Source organism: Sinocyclocheilus rhinocerous, unplaced genomic scaffold (genome assembly GCF_001515625.1).
Source record: "Sinocyclocheilus rhinocerous isolate Xijiao unplaced genomic scaffold, SAMN03320098_v1.1 scaffold166, whole genome shotgun sequence".
In the NCBI taxonomy this organism is placed as follows: domain Eukaryota; kingdom Metazoa; phylum Chordata; class Actinopteri; order Cypriniformes; family Cyprinidae; genus Sinocyclocheilus; species Sinocyclocheilus rhinocerous.
In genome coordinates, this window is record NW_015633186.1 from 195,329 (window position 1) to 206,114 (window position 10,786).

General features: G+C 41.8%; 1 protein-coding gene across 5 annotated transcripts in view; it reads left to right on the top strand.

The window, feature by feature from the left end:
* LOC107743631 (protein phosphatase Slingshot homolog 2-like) overlaps nt 1-7,334 on the top strand; it is a 28,469-nt gene extending 21,135 nt beyond the window's left edge. For 4 of the 5 annotated variants that reach the window (XM_016556968.1, XM_016556969.1, XM_016556965.1 and 1 more), the window contains 8 exons: nt 872-965; nt 1,102-1,230; nt 1,537-1,583; nt 1,681-1,827; nt 1,909-2,109; nt 2,564-3,437; nt 4,152-5,790; nt 7,262-7,334. In XM_016556968.1, coding sequence (XP_016412454.1) covers nt 872-965; nt 1,102-1,230; nt 1,537-1,583; nt 1,681-1,827; nt 1,909-2,109; nt 2,564-3,437; nt 4,152-5,438 — 2,779 coding nt within the window. In that variant the 3' untranslated portion in view covers nt 5,439-5,790; nt 7,262-7,334. Of the gene's footprint in view, nt 1-871; nt 966-1,101; nt 1,231-1,536; nt 1,584-1,680; nt 1,828-1,908; nt 2,110-2,563; nt 3,438-4,151; nt 5,864-7,261 lie in introns of those variants that run through there. The other variant, XM_016556966.1, reaches the window with a different exon arrangement.
* The last annotated feature ends 3,452 nt before the right edge of the window (nt 7,335-10,786 follow it).

Consider the following 10,786-nt stretch of genomic DNA (forward strand, 5'->3'; position numbering starts at 1 on the left):
CTGGAGAGCCGCAGCCCTGCAGAGTTCAGCTCCAACCCTAATTAAAACTCACCTGCCTGTAGCTTTCTAGTAACCCTTCAGACCTTGATTGGCTTGTTCAGGTGTGTTTGATTAGGGTTGAAGCAAAACTCTGCAGGGCTGCAGCTCTCCAGGACCGACGTTCGCCACCCCTGATCTAGTAGATACTTTGTGACCCTGAAACAGGGCAACGAGGTTGAGCCATAGAGATAACGTTTTCCTCGAGAGGTGAGAGGACTGATCTATTCCTTTTAGACATCCTGTGGAACGGTGCCCATTGAATGCATTTGAATTGGATTAACTGACAGAGCTAAGGTAGTGTGATCACAACTCAATATGCATTACATATACATAGGAATATGATGGGATTGTAACTCTACACTGTCACTCTTTTTTTGAAAGGTCAATCAAACTGGCATGTGTAAACGCATTTAACTTTCCCACATAGGGGCTTTTTGCCCCTCGGATTGTCAAACCCATTGCCCTCACGCACAGCCACCAGCTGAAGGTGTTGACCTACATTAGCAGTGTTTTTAAAGTTACTGGTAGTGATTAAGAAAACAGTTCAGTCCCCTGGGAGCCAATCAGTGCTTGTGTTGCTATCAGTGAAGAGACACTTGTCCCGTGGTGAACCCAACACCAGAGGCCTAGGGATGACGCACATTTACCATTTGCACGTATTACAACGAGCTGGGATTTGATTTCAAATTGTTTGTTCATTTCAAGGTTGAGGTTTTTGTGAAGCCGTACTCGAACAATACCACACAGACATACAAAGAATCATACGAGGTGAGACACACCTCACATTGAGACCAAACTGGATGATTTATGATTCTGGGTTTCATGTATATAGGCCAACTGAGAGGGAGCGCACGGAGAGACTGATTAAGACCCGTTTGAGAGAGATCATGATGCAGAAGGACCTGGAGAACGTCACTTCGAAAGAGGTACAAACATCCATTGTGCATATTGTATGCAACCAAGTAAAACCCAACAAAATCTTGATGTTTTAAATAATACCAGTCGATCTTGAGGTTCACATCAAAAATTGGTAACGTATTGAATAATAACTTTTCCCTTCAGATTCGCACGGAGCTAGAGATGCAGATGGTTTGCAACCTGCGGGAGTTCAAGGAGTTCATCGATAATGAGATGATTGTCATCCTGGGCCAGATGGACAGCCCCACAGAGATCTTTGACCACGTCTACTTGGTTGGTCTCCCACTCAGTTGTCTATACTCTTCACTGAAGAGGACTAATCTACTATGGACTTTTAAGACAGGGTTGTCCAGTCTTGCTCCTGGAGGGCCATTAGCCTGCAGAGTTTAGTTGTAACCCCAATTAAACCTAGCTGTACCAGCTAATCAAGGTCTTCAGGCATACTAGAAACTTTAAGGCAGGTGTGTTGGGGTAAGTTGGAGCTAATCTCTGCAGGACACTGGCCCTCACATAGCAGTTTTGGACACCCCTGCTTCAGGAGTATCAACTATAATGTTCGATTTCTGTTTGTGTTTCCAGGGTTCGGAGTGGAATGCTTCAAATCTCGAGGAGCTCCAGAACAGTGGGTAGGTGACGTTATTATTCTAGGCCTCTCTTTTTAAACAAATACATCCGCTCGGCTGCATGCAGTCATTGTTAATTTTACCACCCCCACTTCCTCAGAGTTCGCTACATCCTGAATGTGACGCGAGAGATTGACAATTTCTTCCCTGGGCTTTTCGAGTACCACAACATCCGAGTGTATGACGAGGAGGCCACAAACCTCTTGGAGTATTGGAATGACACCTATAAGTTCATTTCCAAAGCCAAGTATGTAGAAAGACTGCTTCTGCTTTTGACATTTCAATCCATCCCATGTAAGTGTGCTTTAATAGAACTCTTGTCATCCAGGAAAGCTGGGGTGAAGTGTCTGGTGCACTGTAAGATGGGGGTGAGCCGTTCTGCCTCCACTGTAATAGCATATGCTATGAAGGAGTATGGCTGGGACCTGGAGAGAGCCTTTGACCATGTGAAGGAACGGCGCTCTGTCACCAAACCAAACCCATCCTTCATGAAGCAGCTTGAGGAGTACCAGGGTATCCTGCTAGCCAGGTATGGGCCACGCACATAGAGCCTTAGGTCAGAATGAAGTTCCCTTCATCACACACACCCTTGCCTTTTGAATAAAGAGCCAAAGAATAGACTTACTGATACACATTGACCTTAGGATTTCATGCAATACTTTTTCTCTAAAAAGAAGGTCAGCAGAGAGCAAGGTTGGAGTTTCCATTGAGTAAATGCTCTTTTGAATTAATGGCGTTGAGTTTCGTCGCCATTGTGATCTAATGCACGTGTATTATGCAGGTCTCTCCACATTCCTTTTGTTGTGCAGCTTTTACTGTCATACTTGCTTTCGTGTTTGTATTCCCATTCACACACCCTTAACTATTTTGTATGTTTAAAAGATCAGTCGCCACCCTCCTAATGCTTCCATCACATCAATGAAAGACGTTCATCTGACACTCTTGTGTCTCTTTCTTTCTCTTTTGCTTGCTAATGTTTTCAGCAAACAGAGGCATAACAAGCTGTGGCGTTCCCACTCAGACGGCGATCTGTCACAGGCTCACGAGCCGCTGTGCAAGGCACCACGCTCGCTGGACCGCTCAGACCCTCACAACAACAACAGTCCTCCTTCCATTCAGCAGATGCTGGGCATCGCTGTGATAGAGTCCCTTACCAATCCACAGTCTGCTCCGGGCAACACTCATACCAAACTTGGTGAGTCGCCCTCTAAGCTGGCACATGAAGACCCCATTCTCCCGCCTCGTCCCAGGCAACGATCGGCCACAGTAGTGCCTGAGCATAATATGGCGAGGAACTCTCGCTTGAACCTCGCAGTGAGTGAGCCTATTGCTCGTCGCCACCCTCCTCCCTCTCTACATGTCCTTTCACCAGAGGAGGGAGAGGGCAATACAACTACAGACCTCGGCGCCCAGTCATCTCACCATGTGCCTGAGCCAAAAGCAGACTGTGTTGAGTTGTCCCCAAACACACCTGATCAAAATGACTCTTATCAAGTGTCACAAACTTTAGAACTATGTCTGGAAAGCGCTGTCAGTAAAGATGAAGGGAATCTGCCTTCTCCTAGCACGCCCGAGGCTGACAGCCCCTCAGGAGCCCCTGCGGCGCCCGGGCTGGACTCCAGTGATGATAACAACAACCCCAACACTGCAGATCTGGGAACAGCAGACGACTTTGTGGATGCTGGCGTGTCCTGCCTCAGCACAGATAGCATTGACTTCTTTAGTGCCAGAGAGAAATTCCTCTGCCTGTCCCAGGATAGTCAGCCCGCTCGCTCGTTTTCTGAAACAACCGCTGTCTGGTCACCGCAATCCAGATGCACCCCACCCTTGGATGATTCCAGTGAGGAAGCTGATGAGGTAAGAGTTGGCCATCACTTCAGAGATCATTGCACTTCCTGATTTGTCATGCTGAAAGATAAATGATAAAACACAAATGGGAATGACTCATTTATTAATCTTAACAGTAAATGATACAGGAAGTATGGGCAAGCGACACCAGTACAACACTGCCTTCTGCTGGTCTAATCTAGAATTGCATTTAAAGGGACAGTTCACCCAAAAATTAAATTGTCATTTACTTACCCTCATAACAAAAAGACTGACTTCTGTGGAACACACAAGGACAAAATTTGGTCTTTCAGTTAAAAAAACAAAACCTTTATTTCAGTTATCTGAAACTTTGTGTGAGGATTGAACCAAATTTTGAGATGGTATGGTGAAATGCATGGCAAAAAATGTCCATTCTACTGTAGAGTCAGAAGACTAGGGAATATAAAACAGATCTTTTGGAATTTCTGATAATTTTTTCTGAAAGCTGAAGCCCGTATTTTGAAAAAAAGGGGGCTCTGGACATTTCTTGTTTGTGTGCCATGGAAGACTAAGTTGAATTTGAGACAAAGCAAGGGTACTTAAATGATGACATGATGAATGAAAAGTATTTTCATTTTAAGGTGAACTATTCTTTTAATGTGGTAACATTTACGTTAATGTGGTAAGCTCTCTATGTTGAGAGTGAAATAGAACAATGCAATTACCTCTTGTAATCCAAATTTTTGCATTTCTCCTTCCTAGTGCCACACCCACTCAGTGACCAATAGCGATGCCGTGCCCCACCTCCCTCACAATGACAACAGAGTGTGTGTGCGTCATATAGTTACTGAACTGGAATCCATATCATACACCTGCAGTCCGCCACTGGCACGCAACTCGCCTCAAACGGCTACACTGGAGGAGGTGGATGAGGAATCGGCTTCGGTTCCTCATTCTCCCCACGACAGGCCCTCAGGATCCGTGCGCCGGGCCACCGAGCATTTGGAGCTTATACTACGTCAGGGTCAAGAGGTTCCTTCCTCTCGGCCTCCTCTTCCTTCCCCATGTTTGGACTGTACAGAGCCACACTCCAGTAAGCCAGAGGGCACTGCAGCTCTGACCTGCACTGAGCCCCAGAAGGCTCCAGATGGTAAACTAGATGGCACCAAAGTGCTTGATGATGAGGATTCTGGTATAATCCCTGATCCTTCCTTCTCGGTGTATCTTGAAGGGAGCGTTTCATTGGAGGCTGACCAGATCACTTTGAACCCCACTCTTGAGCCCAGCTCTGGTTCTTCCTCTCTGTTGTGGCTAGAAGGTGTGACCGAGTTGGAGACAGATGTGGACGACCCGTTGAAGCCCCATGTCCGACTGGCACGTAGCAGTGAGGACTTGCAGAAGATCCAGGAGACTCTTCGAGAGCTCCAGGCCTTTTTATATGAGGCTGGAGGACTGGGGTTGTGCACTGGACAAGTTGAGGAGGACCAGTCACCTGAGGACAAGCAGGACTTGATAGATGGGGAGCAGCGATTGGAGCCCAAAGCACCTGCGATGTGGCAGAGAGCCATGGAAATCGAGGCCCGTATCAGACAGGCTGGACTCACACCTCCTTCGCTCATGAAACGCTCTGCCTCACTCGCTAAACTGGACAGGCTAGAGCTATCTACTAATGACTTGAGTGACTGGGACTTCCACCCGGCCACCACAGGGTTTCATCAACCCTCCTCTTCCTCTTTATCCACCTTTGACTCCTTACCACTGACCCACAGCCACGATGACGCCCATAAAAAGCAGCGCGTTCTACCTCAGAGCCCTTCCGCCCCTGAATCCGCCGTTCAGGGGGGCAGGACTGAAGGCTCCGCCCACCTCTCACCCTCATGCCCACAGCAGACTCAAGTGGGTGGAGCCAGTCCCCCTGAACACACCCCTGTCCAGCCCACCGTTTCGGTGTCCACGCGCCAACAACATGTGAAGACTCACCCCGTTCGTCGTTTCCGCAAAGCGTCGGACAAGAAAAAGACAGTCACTGTTTTGTACAACACCATGTGACCACGAACTTTCACACGCTGGTTTTAGCCGGTGTGAAGGACTATCTCAGACTGCAACCAATTCAAGTTTCATTTAGTGAAGTCTAAGCTAAATTTGTATGCTAAAATGTATGCTACTGTAGGTGAGAATGAGGGCATGTGTGAGCGAGTGAGTCTACGTCAGTTTTGTGTTCAGAATCTTTCAGGTAGCAACTCAAACAAGGGGTTGTTTCTTAAAACATGCACTTTACTCTCTTGTTTTTCTTTTTTATTGTTTTTTTTTTTTAGATAGCATTTTTATTTGAATATTTTTTGCACTGTCTTGAACGGTAGAATTGACTATGTCTGAAAGCATGATTCTGTTTGAAACCAAGGTAAACTTGATAAACCTTTTTTTATCCTGTGCTTTAGCTGTGACTGTTATAAAATAAAACTGCACTATTTTAATTATTTTTGTCAGTTATTCATTCTGTAGACAGGTTAATACATTTAGGATTGGTGGTGATGGTAATTATTATTAAGGTACTATTATTAATTTGTTTATTATTGTCATCTGAATTTGGCTGAAGAGAACGGTCTACCCTGCTCTTTTTCAGTTCTGTCTGAACATTAGCAGTACTGAGAAGCAGTACTGCATTATGATATAATGCTGTGGTTGTGTTTGGGGATTGCTGTATGTGCACTACATGTGAGCCTTTAAGCATTATTGTAACATTCAGCTTTTTCTTGTAATTTAAGTTAATTGAAATGAGGTTCATAGCGTTTAACCAAGCCATTTAAGCAATCTGAAAACCTTTTACAAAAAGCTCTGTCAAAGGCTTTTAAAATAACTTGTAACATCCCTTTGTGGCCATTATATTGCTTTTTTGCTTGCTTATGAGGACACCCTTGATGCATGTTAGTAAAAGTAATGAAAGACTAAGCATAGTCTGTTTCACAGGAGTCCATTTTTAACTCCATCTGGGACCAGTGGCTATTATGTTTGAATATTCTCATCATAGTACCTGCGCCGACTGACTGATTAATATTATTCACTGGGGTTGACTCATCACATAGCCAAAGCTTCCTCTATACTGCTGATTCATACTGGAAATGGCACAGTGATGCTTAAAACACTCCCCCGATAGTCCCAAAATAATCATGGGAATGAAGGTGTTTGAAGCATTGTGCTGACAAAAAGCTATTTCAAATAGTTTGAACCTCCTGGTGGAAAATTTCACCTGTAATTTTTAAAAGCGACTACATATTTAGCAGGCCTAGGTGATGAACACAACACAAATTATTATGTAGTTATGTCATTTAGCAGTCTTTTGTTTTTAGTGATGCATGCTAATCACTGATAACTAAACTATTAAACATGAAATAAAAATAAGGCTAAATGAAATTAATGAAAATGAAAATAAAAGCTTGTGTGTCTGTATATATTACAAACGGAACTATAGCTGTACCATGATAATGCCATGGTGGTCCAAGGTATTTAAAAAAAAGTACCATGCTATATGCAAAGTTAATGACACTCATTCACAACGCTTGAAAATTCATGTTAATTTAGATACCCTTTATTCTGAATGCCTTTAAGTTACAAATGTGAACAATATATTTCAGTCACATACAAACACAACAGCAGCACTCCACACAAACCACAGCATCAACCAAAGTCAAATTAAATTTTTTTTAAATATAAATAATGCTCTTATAATATGTTTTACTAAAACGTTGACACATATCAAGCATTTCTTAATGACTGAACCCAGCATTCACGAGTTGCACAATCATAAGATCAAACCTACGTGTTTAGTAGGAGCTCCGTCCCCAGACCCCTTCATCAGATCGTTTGAAACCAAGGTAAACTTGATAAACCTTTTTTTATCCTGTGCTTTAGCTGTGACTGTTATAAAATAAAACTGCACTATTTTAATTATTTTTGTCAGTTATTCATTCTGTAGACAGGTTAATACATTTAGGATTGGTGGTGATGGTAATTATTATTAAGGTACTATTATTAATTTGTTTATTATTGTCATCTGAATTTGGCTGAAGAGAACGGTCTACCCTGCTCTTTTTCAGTTCTGTCTGAACATTAGCAGTACTGAGAAGCAGTACTGCATTATGATATAATGCTGTGGTTGTGTTTGGGGATTGCTGTATGTGCACTACATGTGAGCCTTTAAGCATTATTGTAACATTCAGCTTTTTCTTGTAATTTAAGTTAATTGAAATGAGGTTCATAGCGTTTAACCAAGCCATTTAAGCAATCTGAAAACCTTTTACAAAAAGCTCTGTCAAAGGCTTTTAAAATAACTTGTAACATCCCTTTGTGGCCATTATATTGCTTTTTTGCTTGCTTATGAGGACACCCTTGATGCATGTTAGTAAAAGTAATGAAAGACTAAGCATAGTCTGTTTCACAGGAGTCCATTTTTAACTCCATCTGGGACCAGTGGCTATTATGTTTGAATATTCTCATCATAGTACCTGCGCCGACTGACTGATTAATATTATTCACTGGGGTTGACTCATCACATAGCCAAAGCTTCCTCTATACTGCTGATTCATACTGGAAATGGCACAGTGATGCTTAAAACACTCCCCCAATAGTCCCAAAATAATCATGGGAATGAAGGTGTTTGAAGCATTGTGCTGACAATATTTCAAATAGTTTGAACCTCCTGGTGGAAAATTTCACCTGTAATTTTTAAAAGCGACTACATATTTAGCAGGCCTAGGTGATGAACACAACACAAATTATTATGTAGTTATGTCATTTAGCAGTCTTTTGTTTTTAGTGATGCATGCTAATCACTGATAACTAAACTATTAAACATGAAATAAAAATAAGGCTAAATGAAATTAATGAAAATGAAAATAAAAGCTTGTGTGTCTGTATATATTACAAACGGAACTATAGCTGTACCATGATAATGCCATGGTGGTCCAAGGTATTTAAAAAAAAGTACCATGCTATATGCAAAGTTAATGACACTCATTCACAACGCTTGAAAATTCATGTTAATTTAGATACCCTTTATTCTGAATGCCTTTAAGTTACAAATGTGAACAATATATTTCAGTCACATACAAACACAACAGCAGCACTCCACACAAACCACAGCATCAACCAAAGTCAAATTAAATTTTTTTTAAATATAAATAATGCTCTTATAATATGTTTTACTAAAACGTTGACACATATCAAGCATTTCTTAATGACTGAACCCAGCATTCACGAGTTGCACAATCATAAGATCAAACCTACGTGTTTATTAGGAGCTCTGTCTCCAGACACCTTCATCAGATCCGTTTCTTTTGAAAACTGACGCTTAATCCCTTGTGCTTTAGCGTTGAAGCTTTTCAGACGTTGAGTATGGCCATGTTTCCTAATTTGTTTTTCAGATTCACCTGATAACATCAAACCCTGAGGGCATGTCACTCAGGCCCAGAATAAATCTAAGGAGAAACATCTATTTTAAGATTCTCCAATAAAACTTTCTGCTTCGTCTTTGCTCAGGGCATTATCTCTGTGAGTGATTCCTCCTTTCATGTTTTATTCCAGAACTGGCACCCCTTATGAAAGCACAATTAGACTTTTGATTAGCTACCGCAGGTGTTCCAGTCATGAGACAATGAGCTCTGATGGTAATGTTGAAGGAAGCACTGAATGGAGGCAGAGAAAGAAACATTGTCGAGTGATTGAACAGACGGATGAATGCATGTCGTGACAATTACACTGATTAACGTACCAACTTAGCACCATTTGAAGTAGGGCACACACACTGTGTTGTATGCGAATAATGTCACATATTATCAATATTGCAATGAGCATTTGATTCAGATTCAAAGGAATCATTTAGTCATAAACGACATGTACCTGAAAATGGCTTGTTTCACTCAATCTTCTTATTAACTGTCAAGTGTACCATTATAATAATTTCTCCAGTGTTTGAATTATCAATCTGGTTAATAATGAAAAATCATGCCATTGACAGTGCACAGAGGGTTGCAGCCAAACTTCTGTCATAACGCAGGGTTTGGCATTCACTTTAGGGCGCTCACACACTAGAAAAAGTGTGGTGGAGCATTTTATGGACAGGATTGAGCAAAATCCATTTTTAGGGTTAGAAAGAAATATATATATATTAGAGAGATATTTTAATCTATTTTCCATCTCACTACTACATGCCAACCAAGATTCACACTTTTGGTAATGTGCCTGGAGCTGCTCTGTTGTATAAAACTCCACGTGGTGCTCACTGCAGGGTCAAATGGGTGAAGCATGACCTAGTCCAGCTCCACCTCTGTGGACCTAAAGGGTGGAGCTTGACCTAGTTATGTTTAAGGATAGGGTTATAGTTAGGGTGTGGTTGGACCTTCAAGCTCCACTGATTATGTCCAGGGAGGTGGAGCTGGATGCCAAGCTAGACTCATTGGCTCTGCAGGGAGCACCTTCTCTAATAGTGTGAACACCAAAAGCAAAGCTAATATTTGCATCGCGTTACTTGCTCTAGATTATTTGCGGGATGTTTTCGCATCACTTGCGTAAATAAAAACAATAGAAGCCGTTGCGCTATGGGCGTCCCAAGTTTGAATCCCAGCTCATGGACCTTTCCCGATCCCACCCCCCTCTCTTTCTCCTATTTCGCTTCCTGGCATTACTACTGTCCTATCAGAATAAAGGCAAAAACGGCAAAAAATAAATCTTATAAACATAAATAAATAAATAAAGATCCTTTTCTGTTACAACCGGACGCATCAACAAGCTCTTCTCTGATTGGATTACGCGACAATGCATCATGCGAATTTTCCTCTCGAGTTAAAATTTTTAAACTTGCGCGTGATTAAGGCGAATAATGCGTGTTCAAGGCAAGCGTATTGCCCAATTCGCATCATTTGCGTCAGCCGGCACAAATTCGTGTCTATTCATGTCTTTGCATTGACCTTGAATGTAATTTACTTGTAGATTATGTAGATTAGCTTTTGATCTGCACACAACATTAAACTTCCATGACAAGCAGTTGTCGAAAATGGAAAATTGAGCACCACTGGTCCCCTGTAGCGTATTTTTCCATAATTGTCACCTACTTTCAGAGAGAAAATAGGCATTTTCATTTAACCCATCTTTTTTCATATTGGTCGAAACAGACAAATTGTGACCCTGGAGCACAAAACCAGTCTCAAGTCGCTGGGGTATATTTGTAGCAATAGCCAAAAATACATTGTATGGGTCAAAATTATAGATTTTTCTTTTATGCCAAAACTCATTAGCATATTAAGTAAAGATCATGTTCCATGAAGATATTTTGTAAATTTCCTACTGTAAATATATCAAAACTTAATTTTTGATTAGTAATATACATTGCTAAGAACTTCATT